Below are 19924 nucleotides of genomic sequence, written 5' to 3'. Positions count from 1 at the left end.
ATGAGCTTCCTTACAGTTTATTTATGACTAAATATGCATGCATTATAACCCAACCAAGTGTAAGAATAAATGAGAGACCATGAAATTTGTTTGACAAAGAGAATTAAGGAAAAGGAAGTTTGCTAATAAAAGCGGTATTATTTGGAGCCATAGTGTAAAGTTATGGGAAGTTAGAGACAAAATAGGCATACAAAATGGGGAAGTCTGGAGGAGCACATTGTGTCATGCTTTTGCAATGAACACAGTGCAAATTTGAGATGCTGTCAACTTGCAGTGCTCCTGGAGCACTAGTTTCTTGCTTCATATGGCAGCTATTCATTTAGTCAAGTAAGTTGTGTTCCATGAGCACATGTGTTGATGATGTCTCAAACAATCTAGAGACATGCAGTTTTGACTTGATGATGAACTTCCTTATATTTGATGTATGACAAAATAAGCTTCAGCAAATGTTGTTAACGTCATGTTCACTTTGAACAGAAAATTTTCACTAGGTTTGTATTTTCATATTTTTTGACAAATCTTAGAAACATGAATTTATAGAGGCATTGAAAATGCTTGTGAAAAAATACTTTTGACTTGTAGGGTTTGATATATAGCAGTTTTATATTGTAAATAAATCAAATCAAATCAAATCAAATTTAAAAGAAATTACAAAACTGCTCTGAATTGTAAAATGTAAAAAATGTTGTTTCACTTGCCATGAAAATATATAGCAGGCTTTTGCTTGTATTGAAAAAAAAATCAAAAAAGAACAATAGTTTTTTTGTCAAATATGTTATTATTTCCATATTGAAATCTTAATTTACAAGAACTAGGAAAGAATAATATAATTTTAGCAGTCTAAAACAGCCCCTACAATACTCCAGCATGTACATAGTATGATGGTCAGGGCATTTTACTGGAACCTTTTCACAAAGAAAGTTGGATTTATAACATTGAACTAACTACTTTGACTGAGAAAAATATATTCGGAATATAGAACATTTAGAGAATAAAGCGATAGGAATTTTGTTTTTACTATCCTCTACCGTGTGATAGAGCGACAGGCAGGTCCAATATTTTGAGTAGTGTATGCTGGCGCAGCCGGTATCCACTACGATAAAAATATTGGACCTGCCTGTCAACTATCATAGGTAGAGGATAGTAAAAATAAAAATTTCTATCGTTTATTCTCATTCTTAGTCAGGTAAATATTATTTTAATAGCGGCAAACTAATTTTTTTAACAAAAACTAAGTTACCATCATAAAAACTCCCCCTATTATAAAATGAACGAAACTTGTTTATAACTTCACATATTCTGTTGTGCGTACTGCTAGTGCGTGCGAGTCTAAGCATACAATGCGATACATACACGCACCTCTACAAGCGTGTTACGCGTTATCAACACTCATTATGACGTGGGGTCGTCTACGGCCTGATAGACGGCACCCGAAATCATGCGATTGTCCAATCAGATTATGTGTCTACGAACTAGACCACTCCCACTGACTAAGAATGTGTAATTGAATACTATTGAAATGGGATGTGCCAAGTTTGGTGTATTAGTTTACATGTAGCATCGATACTATGGTGTTTTAAAGTCTCTATGAATTGTATAATTTGTTTACATATTTTTCTGTTATTCATTACAGGAATATATAGCAAAACAGTTTGGTTTCATGCAGCAGCAGATTGGCTATGATGTGATGGCAGAAGACACCATCACAGCCTTACTGAACAACAACCGTAAGCTGCTTGAGAAACATATCACACACAAAGAGATTGAGACATTTGTGAGTCTTGTCAGGAAAAACAAAGAATGCAGGTGAGCATTGCAAGGTTTTGGTAGTAGTGTGATTGAAAAGGTTAAAGGCTAACTTGGGAAACTGTAGTGTCATTTTATAATATAATCTGCTTGGCGTGATACACAAAGTGAAATTATGCTGTCTGTGTGGTGCAGTTTTAAGATCTGATGTGTTTGACTGCTAATTGCTGTAAATTCTGGATAATAAATAGACATTTATACAGGGCTATACATCGCAAGTGATCTCTTAGCACCAGACGACTAATAAAATCAATTAAAATGCATTTATATTACATGATATAAACTTAACTTTAATGATATTAATATGAAATTTCTTCATACCTAATCTTAACAGATTACATGAGTAACATGCTGTTATAGAGTAAATGCAAACATTCTTATTACAATCATGTCTCAATAGACATCTAAATTGTCCTGATACCCCCAACTAGTAGACAGTCCTACTCTTTGAGATTTACACCTTGGCAGTATATTAGTGGAAAGGGGACTGATTGATAGCTAAGTATCACATTAATGATGCCATCATTGCCTGAGGTTTTTTTTTCAGAAAAATAAAATCTGAACTAGGACAAAACAGAACAAAACCAGGGGCCAAATTCTCATACACAGCGATATAACTTTTCCAGAATCCTGGAAATTGGCCCATATAAATTTTGTTTTTTGAACATTTCCAGATATTTATGATATTTCATCATAAAAACATTGTTAGTGGGTGATACCCGTAGCCTATTCCAAAGACAAGCTCCCATAAATGTTTGATACTGCACACAAGCCCTTGGCCATCTGGCCAAGGACCAGTTTGATTTTCAGGAAATTCGCCAACACCTATGTTACATCTCTGCATACAAGTATCCAAAGACAGAGTGTATTGCCTTCCCTGTACTGGGACTGTTGCCATTGTGTGGAAAATACTGTAACGGGATGACCAAGGGCCACTTGGTAGATGCAAACGTAAACTAATACAGACTATTATCCTACAGTTAAAGTTCCTTTGAATTGTATGCTGTGAATTCTCGTATATTCATGAGGGCTGATCACTCGATCATGCCATTTCTTAACAATCATACCAGCGATGTGTGTCTTCGCGTTTATATGGAAGTTCCTAAAATTATACAGTACGTACACAGCAATTTTGCTTGTCGCATTTCATGGAATGATCTGCCCTCATCGGGTGATGCTGAGACTAGTGACTGTTTAGAGTTTGCCTGTATCTCTTTAGTCCATGGTTGCAAATACTAGTATAGACCACTTGACATCATTGTTTATCAACAAAGGCGAGGGATTGGTCTATCGATATGCTCAAACGAACCGCTTCACTGTTCAGTGGCTCTCTTGTACTATATGAAATGTGGTGGGAGATTTAAAATGCATGTGCCCTGAGCAAACTACGATGCGTACGCACACTGCCGGGCAAAGAACAATAGAAAGTACCATAATTCGCGCGCATACTGCCGGGCAATGACGTCACATGTCAAGTGGTCTATATACATGTATGTATGTTGTAAAATTAGGAGAGCTCACAAGGTGCCTTTGATTTAAGACCATATGAGTGTAACTAACCGCATCTCTTGGTCTCAGTGGTCTTGGTCACAGCCGTATAGTTTTACGCATGAGTAAAAACTGTCGTTTAGTACAGGGAGGAGGATACAGCCCTTCTAAGATGTAAATTATGAGGCTAACTTCTATACATTGTATTCAAATAAATTAGTTGTGATATATACATTGAGATACTGCATTCTTTTTCATGTTTGGGTAGCAAAGTTAAGACTCCATATAGGTTCACCCCACATTTCAGATAGAGTATTACCATGCTTTTCTGCTTCACTAAGCTAGTATCAGATTTGTTGGTTGTGCTGGGGAAATAAAATCTTGCAAAATGTGTCCAAAAATTTATAATTGATACTTTTTTCTTAGCCAGATGCAGGATATTTGGTAAATATATTATATTTTCATATTTAACAGCAAAAAATATCGGATGCCATTTAAATAATTTTTTCTGTATGGTCTGAGTGAATTAGATTCAGTTTCATGAATTAGATCAACAATTGCAAATTACCTACATCTGTAAACCTCATATACTGCTCTACCAAAGAAATTAAGGCAGGGGAAGGTGGACTCCACATAGCTTGAATGTAATTCTTAGGAAAATTGGCCATGTTGTGTTGTCATGCATGGTGATCAAAGCAGTATTTTTGTAACATATTTAAGCAAAGACGTTATCCAGCAACAGGTTGCTTTGTACAAAACATGGTTATTAAAAAAGCTGGTATTTTATCAGCAAAATATTGCTTCTTATGCATGAGCTTTCTGAGAAAATGTCCGCTTTGGGCTCTAATTTGTGATAAACTAATATGGTGGATTTCCCTTAAGCCCATATACTACCAGTTGCAGCTTGCGATTTAAAAATAGCTAGTAGTCAAATGCTGATAGCATTTTCACAATCGCTACCAGTGTCCAGTCGTGGCTAGCGACGAAGCAACTTCTCAGATATTGGTAATCGCCTTTCCGATAAAAGAAGGAAGTTATATCACAAAACACCGCTATTATAGCAGTATAATACTCCTTGCATTATATGGCCTTCAGTTGGATAGATGAAGGTATATGGAGTGTCCTCCCTTTTTAGTTTCCTTGATAGATAAGCATTAACATACAATAGGGTAGTTATAGAATTTACTTTCTTCAGGTTAGTTGGATAATCAATAGTTGGATAATCATTCAAGTTAAGTGTACAACATAATCAACAGTCATCATTCTCAATTCCTTCAGATTTGTAAACTTATTGTATTGATCATCATTGATCAACATTGCAACTAACTTTTTTTGACTTTGCAACATTCTTCAATCCCCCTGATTTATTCAGCATGGGGGCGCTTTCCAGAGACTCGGGGAGCCGTGCAAGTCGCCAGTGGGATCATTTGCCGCACGGGAAAGGAAACCATGGCAGCAGTCAAAAGTGATACTGGGGCGAGGCGAGTTAAACATAACACCCACTGGTTGCTGTAGCAATGTATAATGTTGCTATGGCAACTGCACTGGCATGCTGGAGTCGTGGCATGGACAAATAATACAACAGTACAAAAATGCTTTTGCTGCACTATTTTCTCTTTTCCATTCATTTTAGTTATATCATCTCTTCTTACTACTGATTTTATTTTTTATCATCAAGGTTTTATCATCACATAGGAGTCACCAAAAATGGTTTCATAATGGACTATTCCTGTTGAAATCCATATACATGTACCTCCTATGGAAGACATGACCTTAATCTTCCACACGGAGTGTGAATTTCAAATGGGGTTACCTGAATGTGTGACTCCATTTGAAATCTGCACCCCCTGTATGGGAGATTAAGGTTGTATCTTCCAAGGGTATATGCGTTTCAACTTTAATAGCCCAATACACTTGCTGCTTGTTTATAAATAGACTTAGAATTAATCACACTTATGACATAATTATCAGATAATAGGCAAGATGTCTGCTTTAAACAAAATATATAGTTATTACCAGATAACAGCAGTGTAGTTATGTAACCATTTTTGTGGAATGATTATCCATTGGTGAAATTAATTTAATATTCCATAGCATTTGGCTATTCGGTTTAAATTCCACACACCCCCTGGGAACAATTTCACTGCCATCTCAATTCCAGTTGCTCCTTATGTTCAATTGTTAAACTCCAATTGTTGAAAATTATAAAATCTAGATGATTTTTTTTCACAATTTAGCCTAAATTTATGCAATTTTGTTTAGAATTTCAAAATCTTCCATAACTTTTCCGCTTTCTCTGTATAAAACTGGTTGGATCTGGAATAATTTAAACTGTTGAATTTTGTTGGAATTCCAGAATCTTCCTTAAGACGGGTGTGGTTTTTAAATGGAATAGCCCATTTACTTTTCAGTCATCTCATTTTATATTTTATATAAATGCGTAGGAATTTATATTATGATTATACATTAATTTAGACTGCAAGTTAACTTAAACCAGTTTTAATCAAGTTTTAATTAATTAACTTTTGCATTCATGGCATGATTCTTTCCATTGTTTGATATTTATCTTTTTACGCAGGATGCTTAAAGCTTAGCAGATTTAAAATAGTAGCATAAAATACAGGTTAATAAATTTTTCACCTTATTTCTATATTTGATAGCATAATTCTTTCCATCATTCCATTTTATATATATTAAATGGGATGTATAAAAACTAACATTTAATATAATATGTTTAATAAAAGTAGCGATGTAAATGGTAGGGGAAGTAAGTTTTTTCTCTTTGAAAATAAGGAAATTGCTGAGGTTGACAATATATTGATTGCCCTTAAGCTTTTGCAATTTATATGACAGAATAAAATAACTAACATGAACATGATGATTAATGTAAAATTTTCAAATCATATTGGAACTTGCAAACTTTCACCTGTGATTTATTTCACTAAACTTTTAACCCTTCGCATCTCAAGTAACTATTCACAAGTTACAAATACCCTTTTTACTAAGTTACAAATACCCGTTCACACGTTATAAATACCTGTAACTTTACAAAGGTCCCTGTAGTAAATCCCTATTACTTATGAAGGGTACCGATCGTCAGTAGTTTTAATGAAATGGATTTTACGGTGTGTTGTAAGTCACAATTGATTTTGACACTCATGAAGCTTTTTAAAGTTTAGTGAAATGGACCCCAGTATATTTAAAACATGATTGGGCCATTGCAGCTGAAATATGTTTACCCCCAATGGAAGACATGACCTTAATCTTACGCACATGGAGTGTAGATCTCAAATGTCGCTACCCATTCATGTAACTCTATCACGTATTATCACAGTAACTTTGTAATTGTTAATTGTTTCTCTCAAATATTCAAAGCACCAGACCAAGTTTGGAGTATCCTCTGTAGTTGACACACTTGTTGATATGCACCTATTTAACAACAACGCAAAAGTGAAAGTATCCAAAAGATGATAAGCAATTTTATTTGTTTAACAGATTTGCAAAACTTGTTTTAATTAGTTGTTGTAAACACAAAAAGTGCATTTTTACTATAATGGGCTGCATAGTGTTGACTATTACACCAAACCACAATATATTTACTCATGCACAGAGTCAAAGCAGTATACCATGCATAGCACAGTGTATTGGTTGTGTATGGATGTTACCTGTGTTTCTGTGCGTAACCAGGGTTGTCTGACCCACACTTAGTAGCCTAATTAAGTAACTTTTTGATCAATTTCAGAGCTTGAGTAAAAAAAAAATAGTTTTCAGTGATTTTGAGCACTGAATCATGAAATCATCATGAAAAATTTGTGGACTCTATTCACAGAAACTCATACAGTTGTTGTAAAAATGGGCTCAAATTCGCTCTCTAAAATTGATTTCCGGCAAGTTTCTGGTAGATTTTTGCAACTTAATTGTCGTGCTCATGAATTGGGCTTAAAGTATGCAACCTGGCACAACCAAGTTTTGAGTATAGATTTCACAAAAACACATGCATGGTACAGCAAAGGGTCCATAATTTTAGACAATGTATATCATATGACATGCATGGTTTGGATCAGTAAACACAGTGCATTTGAATTTTGAACAAGCACATACACCTTATTTACTCTACACAAACAAGGATGCATGTACTTGCATAGGGGAACTTTCAATGCATGTAGCTGATGAAATGGAATACGTAAAAGTACACAGGGTCCCAGGCTCAGTTCCTAGTCACATTGGCTTGGTGGAAAAGTCTTGTTTAGTAGGCAACACCTGTACAATTGTCATACAACTTTTGCTATGCTTAACTTCTAAGTTGTGTCTAAATTTGGTTAATTTTATCTTTATTTTTCAGAGCTCTCACTAATTTCATTGTTCACATAATTTGTAAACTTATATTTGTTGCATATTAAGTTGCAGATACAGAAATCACATTGCATTTATGCCATTTTGTAACCTTGTTTTTCAGCAGATCTTGGAAATGTGTCTTTTTCTCTTTTTGTATTTGTGAAGATCATCTATTGCATTACTGCAGCAGCTATAATAGACACATGCCAGCTTTTGAGTTGGATTTAAGCTATCATACATTTTGTGTTGAAATTATTCTCCATCATGTAATATTATAATTAGTTTTGTCTGTTGTGGAAAAATCAAAAGACGCTTTAAGGCTTATATACATAACATTAGGGTTGGTGTAAAAATTGAACCATCTTTAGATGTTTTGTGATGTACATGTATTTCTGCAAAATGTGTGCAGTGAGAAAAACAAAAAAAACATTCATTGTGAAGATTGTGCTTGCCCAAACTAAATCATATTCACATTCACTTGATGGAGGCTTGAGCCTTTGATGGTGGCTTGATCACAAAAAGCTGTCTGCTCCACAGCTTTTCCCGCATGCAAGGGAGGCCAAAGTATGTGATTACAATTTGGTTTTGGCAAGCATTATCTTCATGATGATTTTTTGCTACAAACCTACCAAATGCACCTGTTTTATGAACAAAAACATGTTTATAAATCTGGTGATCTCTGGTATGACAAATATGCTCTCAGGAAATTTCTGCCATATCCATAAAATGTTACTGGGATATCTCTGATGTATTGTTGGAAATGGACCATAGTGGATTTTAACATGTCGGAACCATGAGGGACACACAAACATGGGGCCCAAGGTCCTCCCATCATTCTGTGTTGAATCATATCAAAAGATGCTTCATGATCTGCTTGATGACAGTTAGACTGCTCAGTGTCAGAAGTGGGTTTAAGTGAAATAGCTACACATGACAGCTATTGCACTTACCTACCTCTGGCACTGAGCAGTCTAATTTGAAATAATGAATAAGCAGGCTTTAAATAACACCTCTTATTTGGAAGTTAGTAAGCTTATTGGCTGAATGTCGAACTTCAACTCATCTTAAGTATTTTTTGATATGATGTGTTACATTCATCCTATATTAAAGAGATCTGAATTTTATAATAATTTGTTGAAATGACAAGTAACCAGAAACTGTCAATTTGTATAGCTCATTGGGCTATTTCATTTGTAATCTATATGGAAGACATGACCTTAATATCCCACACAGGGGTGTAGACTTCAAATGGAGTAATCCATTCAGCTATCCCCATTTGAAATTTACACTCCCTGTGTGGAAGATTAAGGCAAAACAGTCCTTACAGAGCTGCCAACTCTCCCTCTTTTCGCAGGAGACTCCCTACTTTTAAACCTTCAGAACCCTTAATTTTTGGTCATCTCCCTGAAAAGGAAATGGTTTCATCCATTAAGATGTACACATTTTGACAAATCTCCCTGATTGCAACAGGAAATCTCCCTTTTTTCAAGATTCAAATGTTGGCAGCTCTGTCCTTAATATTTGGTTTTATATACAGGTAGTGGATAACATTATGGGATTGGTGTATATGAAGATAATAATGTTCATATGTTATGGTCTAAGTTAATTATTCATAATAGATTTGGTGTCAGTGTGTATCAGAAAATATACCGATAGATTAACCACCACACACACCCCAACACCCCCCTGCAACACAATACACACAAACACACATGTATATATAAAATCTAAAATAAAATATAAAGTTCAGTTTATTTAGCTACCATTGGTTTCATTCACACTCTACATGATGATCATCAGGCAAAATGACCTGTTTTTGCATGGGAAAGTAAATAACTAGCGCTATGCGGGACATGAAGAAAAGAAATATAGACTATACACGATGGGACATAATAAAAAAATCCAACTCAGTTAATCGATAAAGAAACTGTCAATAGCCATAAACTCATCTCTAAATGCCATCATAACAAAGCAAAACAAAATCACAGGACCACAACCAGGAAAGGAAATTTTTCTGTGTAACACTAGCTCTGTGCGGTGGTGTACTGTACCCTCTTAGATAAAACCAGTAATGTGCTTGCTGCCACATAGGTGGCTCACGTTCTGCGGTCGCGATAATCACCGTCGCAACCCACACACAGTTTACTTTTCCATGTAAAAACAGGTTATTTTAGAGTTACATAGAGTGTGCATGAAACCAATGGTAGCAAAATAAACTTTGTTGTATGCTCTGCAAATGCGAGAGCACTAGCCGAAGCTTATATAAATCTTATTACAATATGCACATGCACACACAGACAATTCACAGGCCACTGTAAGTTCAATTTGTTGGGAATTGAGTTCTAAGGAGTGCAAGTGCGATCACACACCATCGCACACCTTAAAGTTATAATGTGTGATTTGCTTCACAGCGACGCCCTCAATTTTACTCGGATTTCTACTTTTTGCATAATTATAATGCCCAGTGGTGTACTAAAATACCACGTAGAAGACTAACCTTGAAGTGCTTTAATAACAGTAAAATTTAACTTTTTATATTAAAACTGGGTTGACCCGGTTTTATTCAGAGTTCATTGATCGACTGCTTGCTAACATCTCCCGTGGATGTCAGCTTATGTGTACACACGTCGAGCGCGTTGTTCCGTGTAGTATTACATGTTACGATCGTTGAGCGTAGTACACGCACTGTTGGTGCTGGAATGAAATTGCAATTTTCTTCATTATACCTCATTTGCTTGGCTCGAAATTAAAAGGGGATAATGTGATCAGTGAAAACAAACATTTAAATAGGAATCTATTCTTTATGCAAATCACACATTATTGCTTTAACAACTCACCTCTCCGAGTGCGATTTATAGCACACCTCAATTCCTAAACTTAGAGGGTGCAATTTAATAGCATTTCGGACAGACCGCCTTAACATTTCCAGAAGTGTGATTTGTAGCACACCTGTTATCGCAACCAAATCAGCTTTAAACATGGGATTTCGACTGATAGGAATGGAATTTTTTACTTTATATAAACCCGATAATGACACTTTTTTTTTGAAAAACTATAACTTTAGCCTGAGTGGACTTGATTGAGTCACATATAGAAGCTGCTGCATGTTGATATTAGTATATTACTGCATTAGTAATATGTGATATACTATGCAATAATAATCATGTGCCAATAGTTTGCACTGAGCAGTTTGAAATTAATCTACATAGACAAACAGGTGTAACCGTGTACAAACCACTGTCATAGCACATGGTCATTGTTAGAGCAAATTGTTAATTTCATAAATATACTCTGTTGACTTACAAATTTGAAAATTTGTACCACTTTGTATTAAAAGAAATGTTCCTATTTCTTATCAGTGCATTGCAGGATGTTTTATGGATTATACAGGCCTCAAAGTAAACCAAGCCTTTTGCAAGCCCTCTAGGACTTTATTTTGAAATTGATAGGCTTGTTATGTACAAAAAGTTGAGGGTCATCCAAGAAATCCAGGGGCCCTCACACATTTTCAATGGTATTAGGGCTGAGGGTTTTCCTTATTTTGAGGCCTGTGTGAATTTAATGAATTATAATTTCCTACATGCACTTGGAAGTTGTTGAAATTGCTTGTTTTCGCCTCATTGCTTCCCACATACTTGCATCTTGTTGCATTGAATTGATATTTTGAAACAAGAAGTTTAAATTAATGGTTCAAATCTTGTGTGTTCTATGCTATAGATTTCTGGAATACCTGTCAGACCTGTGTGTATCCAATAACCAGGCTATACCAGTAACACAGGAACTCATCTGCAAATCAGTTTTGAATCCTGGTAATGCAGACATCCTCATTGAAACCAAGTAAGTAACATATTGAGCTAATCTATTTAAAATCCACACTACCCCTGTGGAAGATTTTTGAAATATCTTCTACAGAGGGGAATATGAATGTCAAATAGAATAAACACATAAGGCAGCTCTATTTGAATTTCAAACACCCTCTAAAAAAGATTCAACCTGAATCTTCCTAAGAGGGAAGGTGAGTTTCAAGAAGAGTTGATTAATGGGCGGATTCCATTTGAAATTTATACTCCCTCTGTGGAAGATATTTCCAAAATCTTCAATAAGGAGAGTGTGGAGTTTAAATGGGTCAGCCTATTGTGGTTTTCTCATACGGATGAACCACTGATAACTAGAAACTGTCCCTTTGTATTATACTGACTGTAGAGGGCCATGGTATCAAATTATTTGAATTCTCTATATGCATCACATAAGGCAGGTTATTGGTGTAGAGACAGTTTATAGCAATGTGATATTCCTCAATTGCAAAAATCATAAAAATGTCAAATAAAATGATGATAATTTTTTTTTCCAACAGTCAAAGTCCCCATGCATTGTATGCTGTGAATTCGCGAATATTCATGAGGGTCGAATGTGTGTATCTACCAATCAGGCATTGTATGCCTTGCGATAGAGCATTGCGTATTCATATTTATAAACTTTTTTTTATGTTATTTGCATATTTGTTTATAATATTTGCAGTCTTGTGTGTTATTTCTACTGTTATTTATTATTTGTTGATGTTATTGTTAGTATTGTGTGTTATTTGTATATGTTCTGTCTGTGTTGTAAATGTCTTGTCCTTGTTTTGTCTTTTGAAAACCACAGACGGAAGAATATTCGAAAGAGGTATGACTACAAATTTATACAGACATTAGGCTATGTAAATCATAACATAAACAGTCATACCTATGTTAAAAACTATCAAGCACATTGATATTAACTTTTAAACAGCATGGCTGATAGTAAAAATATTAAGTGGCAACCAACCAATAAACTGTAGGATTTATATAATGAGTTGTTTAATTACGAAATCAAAGGAATGCAGTATCCTTTACACCCAAATTATGTGTCCAAGGCACTCATTATTTAGGCATTTTTACTGCAGAGGACATGTTTATTTATTTATAATTTATAATGAAACGGCAAGACCCTTTATTCTATGCCCCAAAGTAGTGTGAATACCTTGTTCACAATTTCATTAAGTTTAAGCATATGTGTAGGTCTATTGCCTGTTGGTCTAATACCATTTCGTCTAATTCCTGTTTAGTCTATATTCAATTGGTCTATTACCAGAAAGGCTAATTGCCACTTAGTCTAATAATCATATAGTCTAATGGCCATTTAGTCTAATATTGTTTGGTCTAATAACCAGCATGTCTACTAACCATATAGTCTAATAACCATTTGGTCTAATATTTCTTAAATAACCATTTGGTCTAATAACCGTTTGGTCTAATAACCGTTTGGTCTAATACCCGCATGGTCTAATAACCAGTTAGTCTAATACCATTTCGTCTATTTATTAATAAACTAAATGCTTGTAAGACTAAATTGTTTGTAGACCAAATGGGTATTAGACCAAATGGCTATTAGACCTATTGGTTATAGACCAAATGGGTATTAGACTAAATGGTTGTTAGACTAAATGGTTTTAGACTTATTGATTATTAGACTAAATGGTTATCGGACCTAATGGTTATTAGACCAAATGGTTAAAGGACCAAATGATAAGTGGACGTAGTGGTTATAGACCTAATGGGTTTAGACGAAATGGATGTAGACGAACTGGATATTAGACAAAATGGTATTAGACCAAATGGCAAATCCCCTATGTGTATATCCACAGTATAAGTACCATTTGCTAGTCGAATACACCATTCTATATTGCAATTCAGACCCTTCAGGGCCCATAAATTTGATTTTAAGGTTAGCAAATTGGACCAATCAAAACAGTGCATATAGGAATGTAATCAAATCATTTTTCACTTTACAGACTTGTTCAGACTCAAGAAGAAGTGGAGCGTGAAGTAATGAGAGAAGATGGCACCATCGAACCTATCGTTACTATAGAAGAGGAGGAAGAGGTGGTGTTATTCTGGAACTCAAGCACAAGAGATCCAGACAAGAAATTCAAGGCGGTACGAGAATTAGCCCAGGGCACCAGAGAGAATGTGAAGGAAGATGTGGATGTTCTCAAGTACTACAGGTGATATGATGTGCTTGTTGATTTTCATTGCAGTAGCAGACTATATTTAAAAGTGTCTCAAATTTAATACATTAAGGGATGTGTATCAAATAAGATATGTACATTGTGTGAGGATTGCATACCTTGATGCTAATGTTATATTTATATATTGGAGTAACCACAAATAGACTGGTTTTTTCATGATTTCTTTGGAAATATATCGAGTTAGAACGTCAAATTTGAGGATAGTAATAAAAAAAAAATGATCGATTAAAACTCTCATCACTAATGAGAAAAATCGGGGGGAGAGGGATGAGGCTGACAATCAGGTTACGGACCTACGGACCTTCAAAAAGAAATGCGTTAGGATATTATTATGATATAGAATTGCTATTTTACAGTTGTCCATACTACTCTTCACAGATACCAGCTGGATCTATTTTCTCGTATGTGTTTGGACAGACAGTACCTAGCTATAGACCAAATCTCTCCTGAGCTTGACATAGAGCTCATCCTACGATGCATGGAAGATGACCTACCGTTTGATCTACGTGCTTCATTTACAAGACTAATGCTGCATATGCACGTAGATAGAGATCCGCAGGAGATGGTGAAACCTGTCAAATATGCAAGATTATGGTCTGAAATCCCAACTCATATTACCATTGATGAGTAAGTTCTGCATCCATTTACCATTTTAACCCCATGAGAACTACCTGCCGATTGGCCAAAATGAATATGATGTCCAATTTTGAACCAATCAAGGAGGGTATTAATGAGATCATCTGCAAATGCAAGTTTGACCATAAATAGTTTAAAGCTTTGCTTTCGGCAAGTCTAATCCCCACAATTATTCTGCCATAGCTGATGGCGCCAAAACATACTGGGCGGTATAGAGAGTCCAGATTTGAATTCTGTCAGTGAATATAGGCAATTTATACACACTTAGATAGCGACAACCAATCAGAGCAAATATTACAAAAATGTGAACCATGCACTGATTGTGTATATTGCACAGGCACACACTCCGTAATACTATGTGCAGGGCTTTCGGACTTGTTCATTTTTTTTGCAGGTTGATGCATTTACATTTGCTTGTTTTTCCAACATTTTAGTGACAATTTTGTTTCTTGTATAAAATAGGTTATTACAGAGATACCATTTTTCAGGTTTTAACCTGAATTCAGGGTTTTTGCGAGTTCAAATTCCCGCGTTTTTATTTATTTTCAGCCTGTTTTGGGGCTTTTTGGCGTGCAATCACACGCTTTTCAGATTTTTTGAGTGAAAGTGACTGGCATCTCTTGGTTGATAAATGTGCATCACTTGTTGTTCGAGAAATTGTACATGAGCCCCACACATTAGATGCATGGATTATTTTCACTCCCAACAAGTGATACACATTTATCAACCTATAATTCTGCTATAATTGTTTGTTATACAGCTATGATGGATACAATGGCAATACAGGCAACTCAAGGAATCGAGAAGAGGCTCAACCCAAATTTGCTAAAACCATCCAATTTGTTGAGAACTACCTATTAAATGTAGTGAGGGCATCATGGTCATTTGCTGATAAGGAACAAAATAAACTCACTTTTGAGGTATGTTAATCTTCTATCTTAAAAAAAAAAAAAAAAAAAGTGTTTGTTTGCCCAGACATGGGGTACAAAGGAGTGGGTCGGTAGGTCGATTTCTTTTTTTTTTTTTTTTTTTTTTTTTTTTTTAGATCTGTAGGCCTACACGTGTTGCAGCAAGTGGAAATAGAGAAAATATATACACCAATCCGAGAAGCGTTTACTATATTTGGCCCTCTATTGACGGAACCACAGATGTACACGTGCGGGAGATTTAATTTCTTCAATCAATTCATGATCGTGTATTGAAACTCACTGTTGTGTACAATTCTGTATAGCACACTAACAAGTAATTGATGGAACCCCCGACCTTGGAACACCACAGTTTTATGTCGGGGACACCTTACATTTGTATTTAATGTAAACTTTCATGTATTTCAACAAAATCTTGATAAAGATTCAGCATAAATTCAGTATAAATGCATGTCTGTTGCAAGGGTGACGGGCTGGAAGCCTGTAATACAAAATCCCAGACCATACTTGACATGGTTCTCTATATTGATGTTGATATTGTTGTAAAATATTGTTGGGAAGGGCTAAATGGGAAGAATGAAAGCTGTGATTGCCTGGAATATTAATTTTCAAGTGCAATTTGGCATATTAATAGGAAATAAACATCCTTTTCTTTATTTTTATATCATTGTAAAAAAAAAAAAAAAAAAAAGTGTATGATTTTTTTTTTTTTTTTTGTTTGGTCGTTTCTTGGCAAACAAACACCTTTTTTTTTTTGGCCTTAAGCTAAAGTGGCAAGTTTTCCATGTACTAAAATGGCAAATTCTGTGTTCTATCGTGATAAAAATGTTCAAATTTCCATTTTTTTCATGTTCATGAAACTGGTGAAAAACTGTTGCGTTGTAGTCATAATGAATCAACAATTTGTCTCCATCATGATAAAAATCTTTGTGAAATTTTCCTTTTTTATGCCTCCACCGCGAGGCATACTGTTTTTGCAATGTCTGTGCTTCCGTCCTTCCTTCCGTCCGGATGCTATATCTCGGGCATGGATGGGCGGATTGACTTCAGATTTTCAGGATAGGTGGGTCATGGTCAAAAACTCTGGCTACTTTTTTTTTGGTGAGATTCAAGGTCATATACTGAGGTTAAAGGTCATTTGAGGTCAGGGGCCCATTTTCCTTATTTACCTCTTTTCTCAGAGACTAGGGGTCGCACGTTCCTCAAACTTGGTGGGTGGGTACGTCTTGACCTCAGACAGAACAAGTTTGTATTGGTTAGTGGGTCAAGGTCTTCTGAGGTCATGCAGGGGTCATTTGAGGTCAAATTAGCAAAAATAGTCATATGGCCATAAAACTTGGTAGGTACGGTCAACATTTAGAGCCAAATTTTGGAAGGTCATTTTGGGGTCATCTGGGGTCACCCAGGGGTCATCTGAGGTCAAATTAGTAAAAACTGTGATATGGGCATGAAACTTGGTGGGTACAATCAACATTTAGAGCCTAATTTTGGAAGGTCATTTTGGGGTCATCCAGGGTCACCCAGGGGTCATCTGAGGTCAAATTAGTAAAAACAGTTGTATGGGCATGAAATTTGGTGGGTACAGTTAATATTTAGAACCAAATTTTTGGAATGTCATTTCGGGGTCATCCGGGGTCATCCAGGGGTCATCTGAGGTCATCCAGAGTTCATCTGAGGTCAAATTAGTAAAAACTGTTGTATGGGCATGAAATTTGGTGCATACAGTCAACATTTAGAGCCAAATTTTTGGAAGGTCATTTTGGGGTCACCAGGGGTCATCTGAGGTCAAATTAGTAAAAACTATTTGATGGGCATGAAACTTGGTGGGTACAGTCAACATTTAGAGCCAAATTTTTGGAAGGCCATTTTGGGGTCACCAGGGGTCATCTGAGGTCAAATTAGTAAAAACTGTTGGATGGGCTTAAAACATTTGAAGCCAAATTGTTGGAAGATCATTTTGGGATCACCAGGGCCCCAGGGGTCACCCAGGGGTCATCTGAGGTCAAATTGATAAAAACTGTCATATGTGCAAATTTGGTGGGTACAGTCAACATTTAGGCTTTAAGCTTTGTATCAACTTGTGAGTGCCACATCACTCGCTTTGGTGGAGGCATCACGAAAACCGCGACATCCGAGAACCGCGGTCCATCTAGTTTCGATTTTATTTTTACATTTTAAAGTAACAAAGTAAAAAAGGCAAGTACATGCATATGAAAGTGTATATTTTTGGAAAAGAATTAGGTTATGCTATATACTTCTAAATGCATTAAATATTATTATTATAGAGTCAAGTCTAGTTACTCCTTACATAAATTTGTCAAAATTTGCTTATTTTCAAAATATGGACCAATTTTTTTACTTATTTGGGGGATTTATATAAAATAAATTTGAGGATCTAATTCAAAACAACTTTAAAAAGTAATACTTTTTTTCCTGAAAATTAGGGTAAAGTTTGGGTCTGTCACAGAGTTCAACAAAGCTGATCAATCATGTTTGTCTCGCCTGAACTGTGTTCAGGATGGGACTTGATAATCACTTTTTCTGTATGTGGGGGTGTGTGTGTGGGGGTGAATGGAGTGTGTGTCCGTCTGGAGCTGTATCTGGGGAACCGTAAGACCTACGGGGACGCTACTTGGTGGGTTTTCCTAATAATATTTGTTGAATTTATCCTATTCAGGTGGTGAACCTTGCCAAGCATCTCATCTACTTTGGATTCTACAGCTTCAGTGAACTGTTGCGGCTTACCAAAACCCTCCTGTCTATTCTAGACTGTACACCTGCTACTGGCATACCAATGAGCAAGATGGATCCCAAAGCTGATATTGGTAGGTAGTACATGGGGCTATTCCGATTGAAGGCTGTACACCCGCTATGGAAGTCATCACCTTAATCACCCACATAGGGAGTGTGGATTTCAAATGGGCCACTTGAGGTAACCCCATTTGACATTTACACTCCCTGTGTAGAAGATTAAGGTCATGTCTTCCATAAGGGGTGTATGGACTACAGCTGGAATAGCCTATTGGATTTATTTCCTTATTTATTACTATTGTCTTTAATTAGTGCATCAAATCCATTCAGTTTAGCAAAACTAATACGTTTAAAAATATCATCAGTAGTAAGAATAGGTTTTAAAAATAACATCAGTAATAACAAAATATATAAAATAGAATGTTAGAACAAAAATTCAAATCTGTAGAAAAATGTGATTTGTGTAATTCTCTTGCATTTTGTCTTAAATTTTAGTCCTTAGCTTTCAAAAAATCATGGAAGGGTTTTAGTTAACTAGATAGCATGAAAACCAGAGAGATGAAATGTGTCAATTCATGGCCATAGTGACACATTTCAGTGTCATACTGTTTAAAGCATGATAGTTACTAATGACAATTTTTTGAACCAGCATTTCATTGTAGCTATAGAACCATAACACTTGTTGTTTGTAAATGTCCAGAGAGGCACCGAATTTGAAACAAGAAATAGTGTCACCAATTGGGCTTTCCATTTGAAATCCATATACACCTCCTAGGGAAGACATAATATTTCACATAGGGAGTATATTCAGTATGTATTTCAAATTGAGTTGTTACCTAAATGGAATATGTGACTCTATTTGAAATCTACTGTGTAAAAGATTTCAAATGGAATAGACCATATTGAAGGGGAGCATTGTCACTTAATAAGAGAAGCATTAAATATCTATCAATCTTAACCCCCATGTGCAATGCAGTGACCCTGATTACCAAATGCTCTATGGTACTTGCAGTGTTGATTAGAACGAGCATGTCTCTAAAAAAATGGTGCTTAAAACTAATTTCAGCTTATGGGTTTTCAGCAAGTTTTGGCAGCAACTTCAAATACATCATGCTGGACCAATCTTAATTATTAAAAACAAATTTGATATTTTACGCTAAATTAGTTTGGATTAAATTGTGAATTTGTATTGAATAATTTTCTTTATTCAAGATCGCAAAGACAAAATGGATGAAAAACTAGGTATAGTGGGTATGGATGGTAAGATGTTTATAATTTATGCAGACTTATTTACTTGTTGTGTATATTCAATTTACCTAATTGTCTTTTGTGTGCTACTAAAACAATCATTTTTGTTTGTATGTTATTTACAATTGCTTGTGTGAATTAGTTTAAATTTCTACAAATTATGAAGAAATATGACTAGGTTGAATGCTTGTAAGAAAATATGACAATTGGTCTCACAGGGGTGTGAGAGACCAGATATTTATCTGTTTTTAGATATTTTTTTTTCAACTTTCAGATATTTTTCTACACTTATTGTGTACAAAAGTATGCATGGTTTAAATAATTTCAGATTTTTTAGCTAAAAACAGATATTTTTTCAGATATTTTTGGTCTCAGCAAAAGGCTCACCAACAGCATTCATTGTTGTAGATCTTATAACACAATATTGGTGCAGGACATTAAAAAAGTTTTAAATTTGATTCACTGAAATGTAGGAAATACTCTTATTAGCTACTGCATAAGATTTCCTTTTTTGGATGGAAGGGAAGAAATCGGTTCTATATGTTTCTAGTAGAATTAGCAGTTGTCAGAAAAATATTGAAGAAAAGTAAAATTGAATTTTTAGTTTGAAAATATGAAGCTAAATTTGTGCCTGATTATATCCAACACACCATCATCATCAACACATAAATATTGTTCAGCTATG

At 35.3% G+C, this 19924-nt stretch overlaps 1 protein-coding gene across 1 annotated transcript in view; it reads left to right on the top strand.

Annotated features, from left to right (window-relative positions):
* LOC140171196 (inositol 1,4,5-trisphosphate receptor-like) overlaps positions 1-19924 on the top strand; it is a 160100-nt gene that overhangs the window by 67125 nt on the left and 73051 nt on the right. The window contains exons 15-21 of the mRNA XM_072194405.1: positions 1634-1806; positions 11347-11466; positions 13442-13654; positions 14057-14305; positions 15075-15234; positions 17918-18065; positions 19204-19251. Coding sequence (XP_072050506.1) covers positions 1634-1806; positions 11347-11466; positions 13442-13654; positions 14057-14305; positions 15075-15234; positions 17918-18065; positions 19204-19251 — 1111 coding nt within the window. The remainder of the gene's footprint in view (positions 1-1633; positions 1807-11346; positions 11467-13441; positions 13655-14056; positions 14306-15074; positions 15235-17917; positions 18066-19203; positions 19252-19924) is intronic.

This window comes from Amphiura filiformis, chromosome 15 (genome assembly GCF_039555335.1).
Source record: "Amphiura filiformis chromosome 15, Afil_fr2py, whole genome shotgun sequence".
NCBI lineage: Eukaryota > Metazoa > Echinodermata > Ophiuroidea > Amphilepidida > Amphiuridae > Amphiura > Amphiura filiformis.
This window is presented reverse-complemented; position numbering and strand designations above follow the sequence as displayed.